The 21,291-nt window shown below is 43.5% G+C and overlaps 1 protein-coding gene across 1 annotated transcript in view; it reads right to left on the bottom strand.

The window, feature by feature from the left end:
* Window positions 1-6,947: 6,947 nt before the first annotated feature.
* LOC311223407 (uncharacterized protein) overlaps window positions 6,948-21,291 on the bottom strand; it is a 39,320-nt gene continuing 24,976 nt past the window's right edge. The window contains exons 10-16 of the mRNA XM_084308195.1: window positions 20,970-21,086; window positions 19,516-19,629; window positions 17,930-18,088; window positions 15,897-15,979; window positions 13,348-13,492; window positions 11,603-11,785; window positions 6,948-9,314 (exon numbers count right to left, since the gene is read on the bottom strand). Coding sequence (XP_084164321.1) covers window positions 9,241-9,314; window positions 11,603-11,785; window positions 13,348-13,492; window positions 15,897-15,979; window positions 17,930-18,088; window positions 19,516-19,629; window positions 20,970-21,086 — 875 coding nt within the window. The 3' untranslated portion in view covers window positions 6,948-9,240. The remainder of the gene's footprint in view (window positions 9,315-11,602; window positions 11,786-13,347; window positions 13,493-15,896; window positions 15,980-17,929; window positions 18,089-19,515; window positions 19,630-20,969; window positions 21,087-21,291) is intronic.

Here is a 21,291-nt window from a genome sequence, read left to right as displayed (position 1 = left end):
CACTGCTTAAAAGCTAGCAGTGGGTCCAAAATATATCATATAAATGTCAAAGGTACCCAGCGTTCCATCAGGGTTTCACACACACACGAGGCGGGGTTTGAAAGCTCGGCATTGCTAATAAACATTTTAAATAACTTTTACAAACTGGTCAACACTGCTCAAAACGGCTGTATTTCCGTATTTGGCTGCCTGGTGCGCTGTGATGGCGCACCAGGCAGCCAAATGCCTATACTATTTCATTGTTACAGGTCATTGTGAGCCTTAGAAGAGCAGTATTAGGCTCCTATTAAACTATACAGAACAGGTCAAATAGGTCAAATCATTATATAAACACCAAATATGTATTCATTGAACAAAATAAGCTCTGAAACCATGTATTGTGCATCATTGTAGGTCAAACCATTAAAAAGTTCATTTCCACATCAGCCATTTTGGATTTTGGTCTCTCACAAATTTCCCCCGCCTTTTTAAATTTGTTTATTAACCCTCCTAGATGACAAATCCATTGAGAAACGGACCTTCGCTCTCCACGGTCACGGAAGTGCCACAGATGACCCTACTATAGTTTATATGGAAACATAGGTCCACCTGCATAGGGTGGATTTTTTTTCACCACCTGTTTTTTTTTTATTAATCCTTGAAGTGTCTATTTTAAGATTCTGAAAGGTAACAGGTTGGAATAATGTCCCATGGGGTTTATTTTTAACCCTTTATTACACCTATCCTGAACCAAAACCTGAAAAAGAAAACAGCATAACTTTTGAAGTTAACAACATATAGAGACAAATTAAAACATTTTCCCAAACAAGTTTGCCCCAAGGAATTCAGTACAATTGTTATTTTTAAGATTCAAACACATCTTTATAAAATTTCAGGACAGAAAAAGCAAAAAACGCTGAAAAAAACGTATATCACATGACATCTCTATGTCCCATTTTTACTAAAATGTAGTGCATTGGATGAGATCGATTTAGGTTTATATTGGTTTTTGTGATTTATTTATTGTTAAGGTTCAAACTATATGTTTTCATATGCACTGGATATCATGGACTGGATATCTTCTTTGTTGACACAACATTCAAGTCTTTTTCTATTGTATTTTGTACCCTAAACTACAAATCATCATCATCACTAAAACAATTGTCAAAGTCTATCTCTTCGATCTCCATCTCTTCCTCCGCCTCATCACACTCGTACTCTCCATCCTCCTCATCCATGTTATTTTTTGCGTAATCTGCCTCCTTATCAAGAGCTTCTTGCTCTTCTGACTCCACTTTCTGGGCCAGTACCCAAATCAAATCAAATCAAATTTATTTATAGGGCCCGACAACACACGTTAATGTCCCCATGGGCCGTACACGTCTTCTTTAAACAAGTCAAGAAGAAAACATAACAATAAGTCAAGAACAGAACAAGAACACCATAAGGTCCAACATTTTTTAGATGAATGCAAATAAATGAAAGAATGCAAGCACTCCCAGACATACCCCACGCGAAGGTAAGGGAAAACTCACTAAAACCTAACAATAGGGAAAAAAGCTCCACAGGCAGTGTGGAGGAGAGAAACCTTAGAAGGGCCATTCAAGGGGGGATCTCCCTTCTTAGATGTTGGTGATAGTAGTGTTGCAGACGGACAGTTGGTAAGCATGCACTCATGTGTGTGGTGAAACACAGATGAGTGCATGCAATAGCAACTGTACATTTTGAAAGATTAAAGATAGAGCTAATAGCGATAGCAACTGAACATTTTGAAAGATTAAAGATAGAGTTGATAGCGGATCTATTTGAGGCACAGGGGCGGCGCAAAGAGGGTCACGTCCTCCCCGTCTTAGTCACGGGACATTAAACACTCCGGTCGTTGCTCAGGGACAGCCGGAGACAGGGAGATAGGGGGTAGCGCAGAGAGGGTCGCGAACTCCCCGACATCATCACGGGACATCCGGCACTCCGGTCACCACTACGAGACCTCCGGAGACAGGGGGGCACGCAGAGGGGGTCACAATCTCCCGGCCTTCGTCACGGGACGTCCAACACTCCGGTCAACACTCCAGGACAGCAAGTCATAGGGAGACAGGGAGACGGGACAGGCGTTAGACAGCTCATGAGGTTGTAGTAGGCGGACATAGCAAAAGATACAAGTGGTAGGCATATATGTGAATGGAGTAGATATATGAAGTAAGCGTATTATGTGAATAGAATAGAAGTACTTAACCCAGCAATGAAACCGCGTTGACTGTTAATCTGTTAACAGTCTGTTAATACTGTTAATCAGTTGACAGGACCACGGACAGACGGCGGTGAATAACTGATCCAAGGCCTCGGAGGTGCATGTAGAGCAGTCACTACAATCTTGGCCAAGACCCCGAAGCATCCATCACCTTAGTCAGCGCCAGGAGACGGGCACTCAGAGAGAAGGGGGAGGGAGGGGGGGGGAAGAGTTAGAGAGTTCCCATGTTTGTGGTGCTGCAAAGGAGCAGACATGTAGTACCCTGTAGTGCCATGTAGTACCATGTAGTACCCTGTAGTGCCATGTAGTACCCTATAGTACCCCGTAGTGCCATGTAGTACCTCAACAAGAGAAGGACGGAGGATGGGTCCAACCATCCAGACAGGTTCTAACACCTCCTCATCCATTGTTTTTCCCAGTCCATACTTTGATCATAGGCTTTGGGCCTCTTGAATATTGGTTGTTCTGCTCTTTTGTAGCAGGCAACTATGAAGTTGGCTCGCTGTACATGTGGGATGAGACAGACCTTGGGGGTAGGCAGGCGTTCAATGTCTACTTTGGAGTTTGCATCCAGGATTTTATCAGCACCCATCATTTTCTGCAGCATCTTGGCTCACACAGCATCAACTGACTTCATCCGACCATGGCCATCCATAATGCATGTGAAGGACTCCATCTCCTGTTGGAGCTCATCTGTTACCAGCGACAATGCGCCAAGCTGACTAAAAGCCTTCTGGAATCTAGGGTTCTTCTGCAGATTATTCAACGGATTCACCTGTCTCTTTCCTTTGAAAGCGCTGGCACAGTCATCCCCGGAAAAGTCCTAGTATCCCAGCAGAGTGCTGCAGTACTCTTGAGTCCAGAGACTCAGCCAGTTCGGACACTGTATTAGCTTGCAGTGCCAAGGTGCCAGTGCCGTGGTCCAGGTATCTGGAGAGGTTGGTCATGCTGACATGGTAGAGGAGGATCATCAGTATAGAGAGGTTGGTCATGCTGACATGGTAGAGGAGGATCATCAGTATATAGAGGTTGGTCATGCTGGTAGAGGAGGATCATCAGTGTATGGAGAGGTTGGTCATGCTGACATGGTAGAGGAGGATCATCAGTATAGAGGTTGGTCATGCTGACATGGTAGAGGAGGATCACCAGTATATAGACTAGAGGTTGGTCATGCTGGTAGAGGAGGATCATCAGTGTATGGAGAGGTTGGTCGTGCTGACATGGTAGAGGAGGATCATCAGTATATAGAGGTTGGTCATGCTGACATGGTAGAGGAGGATCATCAGTATATAGAGGTTGGTCATGCTGACATGGTAGAGGAGGATCATCAGTTTATAGAGAGGTTGGTCATGCTGACATGGTAGAGGAGGATCATCAGTATAGAGGTTGGTCATGCTGACATGGTAGAGGAGGATCATCAGTGTATAGAGGTTGGTCATGCTGACATGGTAGAGGAGGATCACCAGTATATAGAGGTTGGTCATGCTGACATGGTAGAGGAGGATCATCAGTATATAGAGGTTGGTCATGCTAGTAGAGGAGGATCATCAGTATATAGAGAGGTTGGTCATGCTGGTAGAGGAGGATCATCAGTATATAGAGGTTGGTCATGCTGACATGGTAGAGGAGGATCATCAGTATATAGATAGGTTGGTCATGCTGACATGGTAGAGGAGGATCATCAGTATATAGAGGTTGGTCATGCTGACATGGTAGAGGAGGATCATCAGTATAGAGGTTGGTCATGCTGACATGGTAGATAGAGGTTGGTCATGCTGACATGGTAGAGGAACTGTTCAACAGTCACGAGCGCAGTGTTGATTGATTGATTGACTGATTGATTGAAAACTTTATTAACAGATTGCAGAATGCCTGGGTACAGTACAGTACAGCTCAATACACACAATTGTTAAGGGGATGCAGACCAGAGAAAGACTTTCGTCTTGTTTACACCAGGGTCCCCCATTTTCAATTCAGCTGTTGCAGCTGAGGGAGTCCGCTTGACTCACGCTCTGAACAATCAATAGCGCAGTATTGCACATTCGCCACAAGGGGGCAGCATTGGATAATTGATCAGATTGGAAACGAGTTAGAGTTTTCCCCAGGTAGCAGAGCGTAGTACCGCACATACGCCACACAGTGGCAATGTTGATTTATTTATCAGAACGAACACATCATTGTGTGTTCCCACTTGTTTTGATTTGAGTTGAGCAGGGATTAACACATTGGGCGCCATGGGTTATACCCATCAATATACCCAGTTTGCCACCACTGTAAGCCTATGGAGATGTTTACCTTCTTTGCAGGGCTATAACTTTTAAAATTGTATTGCTATATTGACATTACTATGGCCCATTCAACATCGATTATCTATCGTTCAGGATGTGGGAACGTTATATTTTTTCATTCATACATTGTTGTGTTAATACCGTCTAGAATATAAGTATGTTTTTAAGATTTTCTGCTGTAATTCCAAAAACGAGAGTTATAGGCCCTGACGCATAATGATAGATTATCGATTGGCGTTTCTTTCCTATACACGCTATATTAAAAAATTCAAATGTATATGATCGGTATACATTATGCTTCATCATGTGTGAAGGAAAGGGGGGGGGGGGTCGTTTATAATTCCTTGATCATCAGTAACGGCTTTATTTAGTATGGGTTGATATATTGATCAGATGGTTTGCAGTGAAATTAATAAACAATCGGGCTGAAAATAACGTTACTGTCCTCTTACCGTTCGCCGATGAGACTGGAGGAAAAATATCCCAATTATTTGACGCCGATCTCCTAGATCCATTTTCCGGTTTGTATGGTGCAATAAACGCCGAAATCATATTGATTATTAAGTTTAGAAAGCGATCCAAATGCACTATAGTGTTTGTCTGGAGCCACGTAACAAGATATGACTGCCGGAGGGATTTCCTCGACGCACCGATCACCACTTCCGGTTTTGGTGAGAGTGTAACCAGGTGGCGGTATTGAGGCGTTGCAATCTCATACAGGGTCCCGCTGCAGTCTGGAGGTTGGCTGGATGAATTATGAATGCCATGGCGAAAAAATTTAATATTAATCCCAAAAACGGCGTAAGTCGTTCTTGGCGTTCAACGCATGGCGGGCAAAAATGGCGTAACTCGTTCTTGGCGACCAATGTGTTAAGGACATTTTTATTCAACTACTCCAGTTGTCTGTACTGTGGTTTTTGGTGATTCCTAATACACTTGGGAGGTTCCTGAAATATAAAGGGTTTTCTTTTTTTTCTGGGTCTAATTTGCTGCCTTTTTTGTGCAGGGGGTCACTCTCGCTATTTTGAAGTCTTTGGGGACGTGTCCCTGTTTTATGGAGAGGTTTATTATGTGGGTGATGACTGGGGTGATGGCAACTGCTCTTGAGGAATATGGATGGGATATTGTCATGGCCAGTGGCCTTGTTAGGTTGGAGGGTGCTCAGTTTTCTGAGTAGCTCAGCTGTTGATTGATTGATTGATTTTATTGTGGATTAGAGACATCATCCAAGTGATAAAAAACATGATAAAATGCAAGCGCTTATTTCCATCATGGTCCCTGGTATTAAAAAAAAGGACATACATCAACATAAAACAACATCATAAAACATTAGGATACAATATGCATATACAGTTGAAGATAAAAAGAATAATAAATAAATATGCTACCCTCTCTTTCCTATGCCGATAGCCATGATCGTACATGCTTTTTGAAGCCAGTTAACCTGGGGGCCTGTTTAATGGGGGACCCTGATGTAAACAAGACAAACGTCTTTCTCTGGTCTGCATCCCCTTAACAATTGTGTGTATTGAGCCGTACTGTATTGTACCCATTCTGCAATCTGTTAAATAAAGTTTTCATTCATTCATTCATTCATTCATTCATTCATTCATTCATTCATTCATTCATTCATTCATTCATTCATTCATTCATTAATTCAATGCTGCTGACAGAACTGCAGCTGAGTAAAGGAAGGTCTGCTGGCCGTACGAAATGAGTTTGAATCTAAACGGAACTATGTTTGTGTCTCTACCCATATGATTGTTTTATACATATTGGAAGTAATTTTGAAGGTAGCTTGGCACCTCCCCTTTATAAATCCTATAGTCACTAGGCATAGTTTTTTTTATCATGGATACTCTTTTATCCACCCTGAGCCACCCTAGGCTGTTGAAGTGGGGCTGGTCTAGGTGAGTACGAGTGGGGAGCTGCAGGACTATCCTAACTAGCTTGTTCTGGGCAGTTTGAAGTCTATAAGTAGCTGGGGGCACTGTCATACCATGACAAGCAAGCATAGTCAAAATGACACTGAACTAACGCCCCTGCAAGTGCTCTAAGAGCTTTCCTGTCCAGGTATTTCGAATGTCTTGCTAGGAATTTTATTCAGTTGTTAACCTTGGCTTAGTTGGCTATTACTTTTTTCGACATGCTTTCCCCTGAGAGTGTGTTTTCTAAAGTACATCCTAGATAGATACACCACTGATTTGGTACTGGTGACCACTGAGCTACCTAACTGTATCTTGAAACCTTCCTGTTTTTTTACCTTGTAGTAGAAAATAAAATAGATTCTGTTTTTCCTAAATGGAGAGACAGCCGATTTTTCAAGTTTGAAGTCGTCTTTGCGGACCCCTAGGTTTTTGTAGTAGGCTAGGACGTGTTCTACGTGTGTGGGTTTCATTCCCCTTTGTCAAATAAATATCATTTACTTTGGTAAACATTTTATTTCCTGCCGGGACCTGTGCTAAAAGCACCTGCTGGACGGGTTGTAGTTCACAGCAACCCGGTCCAGTTACCATCATAGTGTAAATACATACAGTCTATAAAACATATACACAATTACATACAACATTTATAGACCTGCAGTTTGTGACAGTGTTGCAGGGGGGAGGAGGCACAGCCTCCATGTACAGGAACAACAAAGCAAAATAAACACAAATTAAAGCCCCACAGAGACTCTACTGACCCGCACGGCCTTGTGGGAAACCTCAGAGACTCTACCGACCCGCACGGCCTTGTGGGAAACCTCCACTGGGTGCAGACGGTCTCCGCGTCACAATTGGTATCTAAACATTTAAGGGGTGGACGTCTCTCCCCGCTCCTCTGATGCCAGAAAGAGACTAGTTGGAAGAATGACATAGTATTATTGACATATTGATGATGACAGTCAGGGAGTCCGAGGTTCCAGCGCCTGCACCACAAAAGGTGAAAGGTCACTTCATGTCCCCGGGTGTCGTGGAGTTTACTGCTGGTATTTCGACCGCTCTAGTGCAACGTTCTGGTGGTAAACTCTTTCTGACTTAACGAGTTGACAGCCAATGTGTGGGGAATGGTTCTAGATAGCTATGTTCTGATTGGCTGAGCTGGCACAGACGGCAGGATGTCATATTGTGATTGGACAACTCACAACAGTTAGTGACAAACGCTGCATTCACGTCATATAGGAGAAATGGCAGATACAAGCTGACTGTAAGAACCCTAATTTCTCCCACTTCTGGTGGTGTAGCTATATGTTTGGCCTGGCAGATCACTTCTGGTGGTGTAGGAGGTATCGGATATGTTTGGCCTGGCAGACCAGATCTGTTCCTCAGTTTGAGTCGCGCAGCAGATGTTTATCACGCCGAACCAAAGATCACTGGCTGTACGTGGCTTCAAAGAAACTCCTCGTCTTTTGAGACAATGTCCCCACCGTTATGCTTTTCTGCTAGCTTGCGAACGTTAGCTAGCGTGATGAATGATAGTGTGATAATTAAGCTAGCTTGACACAGCTACAGGTTTGACGCTATCGCCGTGAAGCCATGTAGCTACAGCGAATGGACTTTGGTACAGTGTAAATGGTAAATGGCTGCATTTATATAACTCTTTTATCCAAAGCGCTTTACAATTTGATCCTCACATTTGACCCACTTACCCATTCACTCACACATTCACACACCGCCAGCGGAGGCAACCATGCAAGGTGGCAACCTGCTCATCAGGAGCAATTAGGGGTTAAGTGTCTTGCTCAAGGACACTTCGACACACGCTGCCCGGGAGGAGCGGTAATCGAACCAGGAACCTCCGGATTACCAGACGACTGCTCTACCTCCCGAGCCACTAGAGTTGGGTTATGGTTAGTTGGACTCAGTCAGGTTCATACAAGTTCAAACTCCAACCTGAGCAGTTGTTCCTCATTATTCCTACATGATGTGAATGCAGCATTAGGTAAAAATATCCCAGCAATGACTTTCCAAATAAAAGGTTTTACAATCAACATAAAAATAACAACTTCCCAGCAATAAAACAAGTATTTAAATAATTCTCATATATAATAAAATATTTCATAAGGGACACAATCACAAACGTTATCACACACTTTATCACCAACTAACCAATAAAATATTGTTGCCTCAAGCTGCTTTGGACTTTTTTAAACCCAGGTGTCTGTTTCAGTCCATTTCATCCTCTTCAATAAAATAGGAAATGATTTAGAAAATCTTCTTTTGAAATAACTCAATTCTCCTCCTCGGCTAAGAGGGGCTTGGTGCTGCTGGAGGGGGCGGGGTTAGGGGCGGGGCTTGGTGCTGCTGACCTCGTCTGGCTTCCAGGTGGTGCTGGGGCGTGTCCTGTTGGAGGGGGCGGGGCTTGGTGCTGCTGGCCTCCAGGTGTCGCTGGGGCGTGTCCTGCTGGAGGGGGCGGGGTTAGGGGAGGGGCTTGGTGCTGCTGACCTCGTCTGGCATCCAGGTGGTGCTGGGGCGTGTCCTGCTGGAGGGGGCGGGGTTAGGGGAGGGGCTTGGTGCTGCTGACCTCGTCTGGCCTCCAGGTGGCGCTGGGGTGTGTCCTGCTGGAGGGGGCGGGGTTAGGGGAGGGGCTTAGTGCTGCTGACCTCGTCTGGCCTCCTGGTGGCACTGGGGCGGGCCCTGTTGGAGCGGGCGGGGTTAGGGGCGGGGTTAGGGTCGGGGCTTGGTGCTGCTGACCTCGTCTGGCCTCCTGGTGGTGCTGGGGCGGGCCCTGTTGGAGCGGGCGGGGTTAGGGTCGGGGCTTGGTGCTGCTGACCTCGTCTGGCCTCCTGGTGGTGCTGGGGCGTGTCCTACTGGAGGGGTCTGGGGGAGGGGTTAGGGGTGGGGTTAGGGGAGGGGATAACAGATATGTTGGAGTCAGATATGGAAAGGCAAAAGGCAAAATTATTAAAAAAATAATTAAAAAGGTAAGTAACCAGCGTTTGGGTCATTACTAAAAAAAACACAATATATTATTATATTGTGGTGATTGTACATAATTCACATACAGAACTATTGTTAGGAACATTGGTTCCGCCCGGACATTATACCCCGGTGGCCATCTTGCCACCGGCAGTCAGTCGGCTAGTGACACAGCTAGAGCAAGTTGTATTCTCAATGCTTAATAAAGAATCTAAGTCCTCGTTCGAGACACCTCCTCCGACTCCAATCTCTAAGCACTATTCTCACTCACTTCACTTTCTCAGCTATAGTGTGGGACTAGTGTCAGGGTTAACTAGCTGGACACCATCATATCTAACAGCTATAGTATGGGACTAGTGTCAGGGTTAGCTAGCTAGACACCATCATATCTAACAGCTATAGTATGGGACTAGGGTCACGGTTAGCTAGCTAGACACCATATCTAACAGCTATAGTATGGGACTAGTGTCAGGGTTAGCTAGCTAGACACCATCATATCTAACAGCTATAGTATGGGACTAGTGTCAGGGTTAGCTAGCTAGACACCATCATATCTAACAGCTATAGTATGGGACTAGTGTCAGGGTTAGCTAGCTAGACACCATCATATCTAACAGCTATAGTATGGGACTAGGGTCACGGTTAGCTAGCTAGACACCATCATATCTAACAGCTATAGTATGGGACTAGTGTCAGGGTTAGCTAGCTGGACACCATCATATCTAACAGCTATAGTATGGGACTAGTGTCACGGTTAGCTAAATAGACACCATCATATCTAACAGCTATAGTATGGGACTAGTGTCAGGGTTAGCTAGCTAGACACCATCATATCTAACAGCTATAGTATGGGACTAGTGTCAGGGTTAGCTAGACACCATCATATCTAACAGCTATAGTATGGGACTAGTGTCAGGGTTAGCTAGCTGGACACCATCATATCTAACAGCTATAGTATGGGACTAGTGTCAGGGTTAGCTAGACACCATCATATCTAACAGCTATAGTATGGGACTAGGGTCACGGTTAGCTAGCTGGACACCATCATATCTAACAGCTATAGTGTGGGACTAGTGTCAGGGTTAGCTAGCTGGACACCATCATATCTAACAGCTATAGTATGGGACTAGTGTCAGGGTTAGCTAGCTAGACACCATCATATCTAGCAGCTATAGTATGGGACTAGTGTCAGGGTTAGCTAGCTGGACACCATCATATCTAACAGCTATAGTATGGGACTAGTGTCAGGGTTAGCTAGCTAGACACCATCATATCTAACAGCTATAGTATGAGACTAGTGTCAGGGTTAGCTAGCTAGACACCATCATATCTAACAGCTATAGTATGGGACTAGTGTCAGGGTTAGCTAGCTGGACACCATCATATCTAACAGCTATAGTATGGGACTAGTGTCACGGTTAGCTAGCTAGACACCATCATATCTAACAGCTATAGTATGGGACTAGTGTCAGGGTTAGCTAGCTAGACACCATCATATCTAACAGCTATAGTATGGGACTAGTGTCAGGGTTAGCTAGACACCATCATATCTAACAGCTATAGTATGGGACTAGTGTCAGGGTTAGCTAGCTGGACACCATCATATCTAACAGCTATAGTATGGGACTAGTGTCAGGGTTAGCTCCATCATATCTAACAGCTATAGTATGGGACTAGGGTCACGGTTAGCTAGCTAGACACCATCATATCTAACAGCTATAGTATGGGACTAGTGTCAGGGTTAGCTAGCTAGACACCATCATATCTAACAGCTATAGTGTGGGACTAGTGTCAGGGTTAGCTAGCTGGACACCATCATATCTAACAGCTATAGTATGGGACTAGTGTCAGGGTTAGCTAGCTAGACACCATCATATCTAGCAGCTATAGTATGGGACTAGTGTCAGGGTTAGCTAGCTGGACACCATCATATCTAACAGCTATAGTATGGGACTAGTGTCAGGGTTAGCTAGCTAGACACCATCATATCTAACAGCTATAGTATGAGACTAGTGTCAGGGTTAGCTAGCTAGACACCATCATATCTAACAGCTATCAGATAATCATAATGCCACAGCTCATTGGCCATGTTTGTAATTTAATGATAATACCTGCTATTTGATTACAATCACCTGTTGTTTGTGACCATAATGTCTGCGATGGGAGATGATGAATAGTATCGTACTCACAGTCGATACATTCCACCTGTGGTTTCTCCCAGTGTCCGTCTGCTAGGCAGTGGACCACAGGCAGGTGGCGCTGTGCGAAGCCAGGCTGACACTGGTATCGGATGATGTGGTTGACTGGGTAACGCTGCCTCCTCTTACCAAACATACTGGCATTTTCTACCTCTGGAGGAGAACCGCAGGAAACTGAAACACAAACACAAAACACAGTCACGTCATAACACCAGCCAAATACATAACACAACCCAGTAATCACTTCATAACACCAGCCAAATACATAACACAACCCAGTAATCACTTCATAACACCAGGCAAATACATAACACAACCCAGTAATCACTTCATAACACCAGCCAAATACATAACACAACCCAGTAATCACTTCATAACACCAGCCAAATACATAACACAACCCAGTAATCACTTCATAACACCAGCCAAATACATAACACAACCCAGTAATCACGTCATAACACCAGCCAAATACATAACACAACCCAGTAATCACTGCATAACACCAGCCAAATACATAACACAACCCAGTAATCACTTCATAACACCAGCCAAATACACAACACAACCCAGTAATCACGTCATAACACCAGCCAAATACATAACACAACCCAGTAATCACTTTCTTGGGTTACCATTGGGGTTCTACTTGGGTCTTTCTTGGGTTATCATTCAGGTTCTACTTGTGTCTTTCTTTGGTTACCATTGGGGTTCTACTTGGGTCTTTCTTGTGTTACCATTGGGGTTCTACTTGGGTCTTTCTTGGGTTACCATTGGGGTTCTACTTGGGTTTTTCTTGGGTTACCATTGGGGTTCTACTTGGGTCTTTCTTGGGTTACCATTAGGGTTCTACTTGTGTCTTTCTTGGGTTATCATTCAGGTTCTACTTGTGTCTTTCTTGGGTTATCATTCAGGTTCTACTTGTGTCTTTCTTGGGTTACCATTAGGGTTCTACTTGGGTCTTTCTTGGGTTACCATTAGGGTTCTACTTGGGTCTTTCTTGGGTTACCATTAGGGTTCTACTGCATAACACCAGCCAAATACATAACACAACCCAGTAATCACGTCATAACACCAGCCAAATACATAACACAACCCAGTAATCACTGCATAACACCAGCCAAATACATAACACAACCCAGTAATCACTTCATAACACCAGCCAAATACATAACACAACCCAGTAATCACGTCATAACACCAGCCAAATACATAACACAACCCAGTAATCACTTTCTTGGGTTACCATTGGGGTTCTACTTGTGTCTTTCTTGGGTTACCATTGGGGTTCTACTTGGGTCTTTCTTGTGTTACCATTGGGGTTCTACTTGGGTCTTTCTTGGGTTACCATTGGGGTTCTACTTGGGTTTTTCTTGGGTTACCATTGGGGTTCTACTTGGGTCTTTCTTGGGTTACCATTAGGGTTCTACTTGTGTCTTTCTTGGGTTATCATTCAGGTTCTACTTGTGTCTTTCTTGGGTTATCATTCAGGTTCTACTTGTGTCTTTCTTGGGTTACCATTAGGGTTCTACTTGGGTCTTTCTTGGGTTACCATTAGGGTTCTACTTGGGTCTTTCTTGGGTTACCATTAGGGTTCTACTTGGGTCTTTCTTGGGTTACCATTAGGGTTCTACTTGTGTCTTTCTTGGGTTATCATTCAGGTTCTACTTGGGTCTTTCTTGGGTTACCATTTGGGTTCTACTTGGGTCTTTCTTGTGTTACCATTGGGGTTCTACCTGGGCCTTTCTTGCAGGTGTAGGGCAGGTGGTAGTTGCAGGGCACATCGTTCCACTGGCCGTCCTCGTGCCAGATCATCACCACACAGTCCTCCCCGGAGCTGAAGTAGTTGTCTGGCTGGTTGGGCCTCCAGTTCTCATATTGCTGAAGAGACGGGAAGTTACATTCAAACTAGGGCTGGGACTTTATCGCATTAATTCCGATTAATTAACTACAGAAAGAATTAAAAGTAAAGAAAATATGTATGCATTTAATCACATGATGATGTTTCTTTATTGTGTAAGAATGTTACCTTTCAAAGGAGACCAAACTCATGCATGTGCTATAAGTATAAAGTATAATAAATCGCAAATAACTTTTTTTCTTAGTCTGGTTTGTTCATACAGAATACTGAAAAAATAAAGAGAAATTGAGATCAATCAAGAGTTTTTTTTTTAATGGTCAACTGTTCTGGAATGTACTTGAAAGTAGGCTACTGTGTTTTACTTTTACCTCGAAAGTGCTTGAGTTTACAAAAGGTCCTTTGCGCTATATATATATTATTCCTAAAATTGCTGCACTTTGTTAAAAATGTATCTGTTGGTCTGTGTAGTAGCTAATACAGGATTTTGCTACTTAAACGTATGTATAATGTATATTCATTGATTCACTCGTACCAAAATCCATTTGAGTTGAAACATTTTGCTTTTCGCATCAAATATTGATATGCGATTAAAACGTGATTAATTTCGATTAATTAACTATAAAGTCTCGAATTCATTCGATTAACATTTTTAATCGAGTCCTACCACTAATTCAAACTGATAGAAACGAGTTACATTCAACCTGATAGAAACGAGTTACATTCAAACTGATAGAAAATAGTTACATTCAAACTGATAGAAACAAGTTACATTCAAACTGACTTAACAAGGATATTATCAAGTATATAATAATTAAAGTGTAAAAAACACATCATATCCTGAATAAGACCTTAACCAGTATATTATCTAGCTAGTATATATATAATATTAAAGTGTATATAAACATCATATCTTGAATAAGACCTTAAAGTGGAGATGAAGCAGTGAGCAATGTGATCCTAGTTTGTTTGTTGTGTACCTTGTGTAAGACAGGGTTCTATAATCAAATGTGAAATCTATCTTATTTGTCTGAAAAATATAATATAATATCCCTGTTTTCAACATGGGCGCCGCCATTTTGTTGCTGACGTCATGGCTGACGTCATACCGGGGGTTGGGTGTATACACTCTGGTTAGCTGCCTATATTGAATGGGTCAGTCAGCAAATAAAATGTTGCCTACAAAACAACGGGACCGCGGTGGTTCTGTTTGTATTGCTCCTGGCTGTTCAAACTAATTTTACCATGTGAGAGAGAGGAAAGTTGGTTAATTTCCACAAACTACCAGTGAAAAAAACAGTGTTGTTGACATGTTGGCTCGGGCTGCCTGCACCCAGACGGCGCGACCAGCCTGTTGGACAGGGAAGGAGGATCTGCAGCGAACACTTCATTGCCTCGGATTATGTTGTTGGGGTGGGATGTTTGTCCAGAAGACCACTAATCAGCTGAAGCCGGACGCGGTTCCCTCGGTCTTCGACAGACAGACCGGCGTTAGCTCTCGGGAGCGATCGCTAGCTAGTTGGCACCAGCCGGGGCCCGGCGTTAGCTCTTGCTAGCTAGCGTTAGCAACCGGAGCGTCGCGGAGCATTCAGCCTGCTGGCTACCTAGACCCACTTCAACCAGCGTCGCGGAGCATTCAGCCTGCTGGCTACCTAGACCCACTTCAACCAGCGTCGCGGAGCATTCAGCCTGCTGGCTACACAAGCTGTGTAGCCAGCAGGCTGAATGCTCCGCGACGCTCCGGTTGCTAACGCTAGCTAGCGAGAGCTAACGCCGGGCCCCGGCTGGTGCCAACTAGCTAGCGATCGCTCCCGAGAGCTAACGCCGGTCTGTCTGTCGAAGACCGAGGGAACCGCGTCCGGCTTCAGCTGATTAGTGGTCTTCTGGACAAACATCCCACCCCAACAACATAATCCGAGGCAATGAAGTGTTCGCTGCAGATCCTCCTTCCCTGTCCAACAGGCTGGTCGCGCCGTCTGGGTGCAGGCAGCCCGAGCCAACATGTCAACAACACTGTTTTTTTCACTGGTAGTTTGTGGAAATTAACCAACTTTCCTCTCTCTCACATGGTAAAATTAGTTTGAACAGCCAGGAGCAATACAAACAGAACCACCGCGGTCCCGTTGTTTTGTAGGCAACATTTTATTTGCTGACTGACCCATTCAATATAGGCAGCTAACCAGAGTGTATACACCCAACCCCCGGTATGACGTCAGCAACAAAATGGCCGCGCCCATAATGCTAAATGCTTCAGAAATGTACACAACAAATCGTTTTTTCTTAGAAACTGCTTATTTTTATAACGTGACTTCTTCTGTGGCTTATCTAAATACTAATGTGATGCTATGAATATGTATTTATCGCACTGCTTCATTTCCACTTTAATCTAGTATATATATAATATTGTGTACAGTATGAAGTTCTGACCCGTGGAGTTCCATCAGTCCATCTGAAGTCGTTTTCTACTGTCTTGTCATTCAGACCGATCCACTGGTAGTCCTGAGCATTGGCTGAGAACACACACACACACCTGTTATTATACACAGTATACACACACACACACACCTGTGGTCAATTGGTAATTAGTCTTGTTATTTAAGTGTGGGTTGTCCTCACCTGGTTGTGGAGTCATTCCTCCTTGTTACCTGTTCCTGTGATGTCTGTGTCAGACGTCATTCCTACCCTGTAGTTGTGTTCTGTCTAAAGTAAGTGTATATTACTTTTCTGTTTTATTGCTCTTTTATTTCGTGTGTTCAGTACGTCTTCTGGTTAGGTTTTGTTTTGTATTTAGAGCCAGCGCGGCTGTGCCTATTGTTTGTGCTTGTATGTACATTTGTCACGTTGCTAAGTAAAAGCTCTACCTGTTCCACCCCAAAAAATGACATCTGGTCATAAATCCATATTTTTTTAAGTTGCGATTTTTTTGTCAAACGTTTTCAAGTATTAACATCACTAACATGTCACAAAAGCATGTAGAATGTATATTATCATCAATACGTTAGTTTAGCAATAGGTTAAAAGTGCCATTAGATAGTTTTAAGTCTATTCCAAGACAGAAACGGAAATGGAAATTCTTAACCATGGGAATTGTAGACTTTTTGCGGCCATTTTGTAGAGGTCATGCATAGCTGTCGACCAGCATTGGAATTTTTCCAAACTACACTTCCTGTCAGATACTGTGGGCTTTCAAAGTTCAGCGTTCTGAATGAATCATATCAATAACTGTTATGATTCGCGATAATAAGCCACAAAAAGTAAAGTTTTTGACAAATATTGAAACGCAGTTAGTTTATCCTCCCTATTGTTAGCATGTAGGAACAATTCGATCTGAAATTAGTTTCAAAACGGTTGCACTGTGGGGGAAATTAAAAAGTACACTAGATTACAGTAGATTTCATTATCTGTTCTTATGAACGCCTGGTGATACTAAATCCAAATTGAACAAATTGAACGCTGCCCCTTTGCCTCAAATAGATCCGCTATCAGCTCTATCTTTAATCTCTCAAAATGTTCAGTTGCTATCGCATGTACGTATCTGTGTTTCACCACACATATGAGTGCATGCTTACCAACTGTTCGCCTGTTTTACTGCAACACTACTATCACCGACATCTAAGAAGGGAGATCCCCCCCTTGAATGGCCCTTCTTTTTTTCTTTTTTTTTTATTATCTTTTCCCACCCTCCTTTTTCCGATTTTTCTCCCATCCCACTGTTAGTCGTTATGCCAATTCCCAACCCCCTTCCTGGTTGTTGCGCACCCCCCCCCCCCCCCCCCCCGGAGGCCGGAGACTATCGCATGCTTTCCTCCGACACATGTGCAGCCAGCCGGCAACCAGCCTGGCGGCGCAGATTCTCACCGGGAGAGTGTAACGTGTGGAAGGTCACACTACCTCCCTCCAGATCCTTCCCTCGCTGTGCAGGCGCCCCGACCGAATTGTAGGAGTCGCTGTTTACAACGACCAGGACCCACCCACCAGCTTTCCCACCCCTAACACTGCCAATTGTGTTAGTATGAGCGACCAGCCAAGCTGGTAGCAACGCCGAGAGCTGGGATCGAACTTGAATGGCCCTTCTAAGGTTTCTCTCCTCCACATTGCCTGTGGTGCATTTTTTCCTATTGCTAGGTTTTAGTGAGTTTTTCCTTACCTTCGCGTGGGGTATGTCTGGGAGTGTTGCATTTATTTAAATTTTTTTTGACTTTATGGTGTTTTTGTTTTGTTCTTGACTTATTGTGATGTTTCTTCTTGACTTGTTTAAAGAAGACATGTCCGGCCCATGGGGACATTAACGTGTGTTGTCGGGCCTTACAAATACATTTTATTTTATTTGATTTATAGTATAGTAGTATAGATAGTATAGTAGTATAGTATAGTTAGTACAGTTAGTATAGTAGTATAGTAGTACAGTATAGTAGAGTATAGTTAGTATAGTTTAGTACAGTACAGTAGTGTAGACTCACAGTTGACGAAGCTCTGCTCCTCAGGTGTGATGATGCTGGCCAGGTGAGCCTCCAGGTCCCTGCAGCGTTGCTCCGCCTCCAGCCACATGGCTCTCACAGAGAAGTGAAGGTAGCAGTTTCCCTGGAACTTCCGCCAGCCTTCCTCACACTGCTGCTCGTCTTCATCAGACAGGACACAACCGCAAGCTCAGCAGGTAAACAAATAAAGCTAACCTCACACCTATCTGCCAGACTGGCCACTGCTCCTTCGGGAGAATAACTTATTTCCTGTTTGATGTCATCAAACCTTGCAATGGGAAATAAACGTGGGTCCATTTAGAATGTCTATGTTGTGATGTTGAAAGCTTCTATAATATCATGTATATGTAGGTATATATACATTATAATATTATGTAGGTATATATACATTATCATACTACAATATTATGCAGGTATATATATACGTTATCTTACTATAATATTATGTAGTAGGTATATATACATGATCATACTATAATATTATGTAGATAATGATATATATATATACATTATCATACTATAATATCATAGGTATATAATATCATGTATATGTTGTATCATATATGTTCTCGCACGAAACACACGCATGCCTGCAGGGGCCCCTGGTGCCTTTCAAGCGTTAGTCCCTTGTTTGAGTTCCCTTGCCAATTGATGAGACCTTGTCCTTGGTTCTTGGTTCTGTATTGGCTGAAACTGTTTATTAAACTAGCCAGTCTGCAGTTTATTAATGTCATCTAGTTAGTCTCTCTGTAGTTTATTAATCTGACCTACCTAGCTGGTCTGTAGTTTATTAATCTGACCTAGCTGGTCTGTAGTTTATTAATCTAACCTAGCTGGTCTGTAGTTTATTAATCTGACCTAGCTGGTCTGTAGTTTATTGATCTGACCTAGCTGGTCTGTAGTTTATTAATCTGACCTAGCTGGTCTGTAGTTTATTGATCTGACCTTGCTGGTCTGTAGTTTATTGATCTGACCTAGCTGGTCTGTAGTTTATTGATCTGACCTAGCTGGTCTGTAGTTTATTGATCTGACCTAGCTGGTCTGTAGTTTATTGATCTGACCTAGCTGGTCTGTAGTTTATAAATTTTAGCCGTAGAGGACACATGGAGAGAGCAGACTGTCACCAAGGTAGTTCTTCAGACAAATTGGGATATTTTTTACTTCAACAAAGCTGTCTTAACAGATCAAGGCTGGTGTCATGGTAGAATCGTAACATGGAGAAAAGGTCAAACCAGATGGAAAACCACACAGAACACTTCTCCTCAGCGACTAAACTCAACCTATACTGGATCACCTGCTCAGTACATTTCCACAGTTTTTCTTTTCCGTAAAAATTCAAAGGTTTCATTCATTCTCCCGCCCTGCCCCGCCTAAATGACTTCACCAGTTTAACAAAAATAGGATACTTTACCGTAGCTATTCCCAGCAAAACAAAAACAAGTCTTTCCAAGCCAACGCCCCGTCACCGTATGTGTCTGTCTGCTGGCGCTGGCTCGTTACTTAGCATTGGTTGCGGTTGTTTTTGAGGCGTTTGTTAGTAGCTTTTATAGCTGAAGTGGCTCTCGTACCGATCTGACAGCGCTCCCCTCCGTAGCTCGGCAGGCACAAGCATGTGTAAGAGTCGCCACTTTCCAGGCAGGTGGCGCCGTTGGAACAAGGACTGGAGCGGCACGCGTCAACCTCTGAAAGACACGGGGGGGGGGGGGTGGGGGGTGAGAGGGCGAGGCAGGCGTGGGGGCAGGCTGGTGGACCCAAGATAGGATCTGAATGATTGCCGCTGCTGCAACATCTGATCGAGATGCTACTTACTGTGTAGCCATGACAACGGAGATGACAATCATCTCATAATCATCCTCTCTTTTGTCTTACAGAAAACTACAAAACGTTTGACTAGTTGTGACCTAACAGTTCATTAAGGCTGAATCAGTGACTAGTTGTGACGAGACCGTAAATGACAGCTGAATCAGTGACTAGTTGTGACGAGACAGTAAATTACAGCTGAATCAGTGACTAGTTGTGACGAGACAGTAAATTACAGCTGAATCAGTGACTAGTTGTGACGAGACAGTAAATTACAGCTGAATCAGTGACTATTGTGACGAGACAGTAAATGACAGCTGAATCAGTGACTAGTTGTGATGAGACAGTAAATTACAGCTGAATCAGTGACTATTGTGACGAGACAGTAAATTACAGCTGAATCAGTGACTAGTTGTGATGAGACAGTAAATTACAGCTGAATCAGTGACTATTGTGACAAGACAGTAAATTACAGCTGAATCAGTGACTAGTTGTGGCAGAAGATCAGTATTCAGATTAATCAGAAGATCAATATTCAGATGAATCAGTGACTAGCAGAAGATCAATATTCAGATGAATCAGTGACTAGCAGAAGATCAATATTCAGATGAATCAGTGACTAGCAGAAGATCAATATTCAGATGAATCAGTGACTGAATGAAGATGAAGATAAGTATTCAGATGCAGAAGGAGGAGAGGGAGATATCACTACAGACCTAGTTAGCACGGCTGATCTGATATCAGTATAGACCTAGTTAGCGTGGCTGATCTGATATCAGTACAGACGTAGTTAGCGTGGCTGATCTGATATCAGTACAGACCTAGTTAGTTAGCGTGGCTGATCTGATATCAGTACAGACCTAGTTAGCTAGCGTGGCTGATCTGATATCAGTACAGACGTAGTTAGCGTGGCTGATCTGATATCAGTACAGACCTTGGAATCTCTCCAGATGGGTTAGAGAGAGACATCCCTGTAACCAGAAGGTCACATGTTTGACCTTTGACCTTTGTCCTTGAGCAAGGCACTGAACCCCTACTTGCTTCAAGAGTGCTGCAAATGCGTGAGGGCGACCCTGTGCTCTGAGCTCTCCGGTGACGTGCCTTCACGCGGTCTCTTTTGCTCTGAGACGCTAAGAAATCAATTCATAATCACACTGGCTGGGATGTGGAGGTAGGAGGGGATTAAAGGGTTTCATATGAACATATTAAAATATGAACATACCAAACTGGCAGTGGTCTCCTGTCAGCCCGGGGGGGCAGAGGCACCAAGCAGCCCCTACCTCTACGGAGCAGGACCCAGACCCACAGGGGTTCGGCTCGCAGTCAGGACTAGCACCACCTATAGGCCAGAACCAGAATCATCTGTCCTGCTGGTGTGTGTACACGTATTACACTACTAAACAAAGCATTACGCACTAAAACAAAACATTTGTACACAACTAAAACAAAACATATTTACACACTAAAACAAAACATATATTTACACAAACAAAACATTAAATTTGCACATTCAAATGTAATGTTACACTATACATATAAGGAAC

Source organism: Notolepis coatsorum (assembly GCF_963971535.1).
Source record: "Notolepis coatsorum genome assembly, chromosome: 2".
Classification (NCBI taxonomy): domain Eukaryota; kingdom Metazoa; phylum Chordata; class Actinopteri; order Aulopiformes; family Paralepididae; genus Notolepis; species Notolepis coatsorum.
Note: the sequence above shows the minus strand (reverse complement) of the source record. Positions and strands in the feature narration are given on the sequence as shown.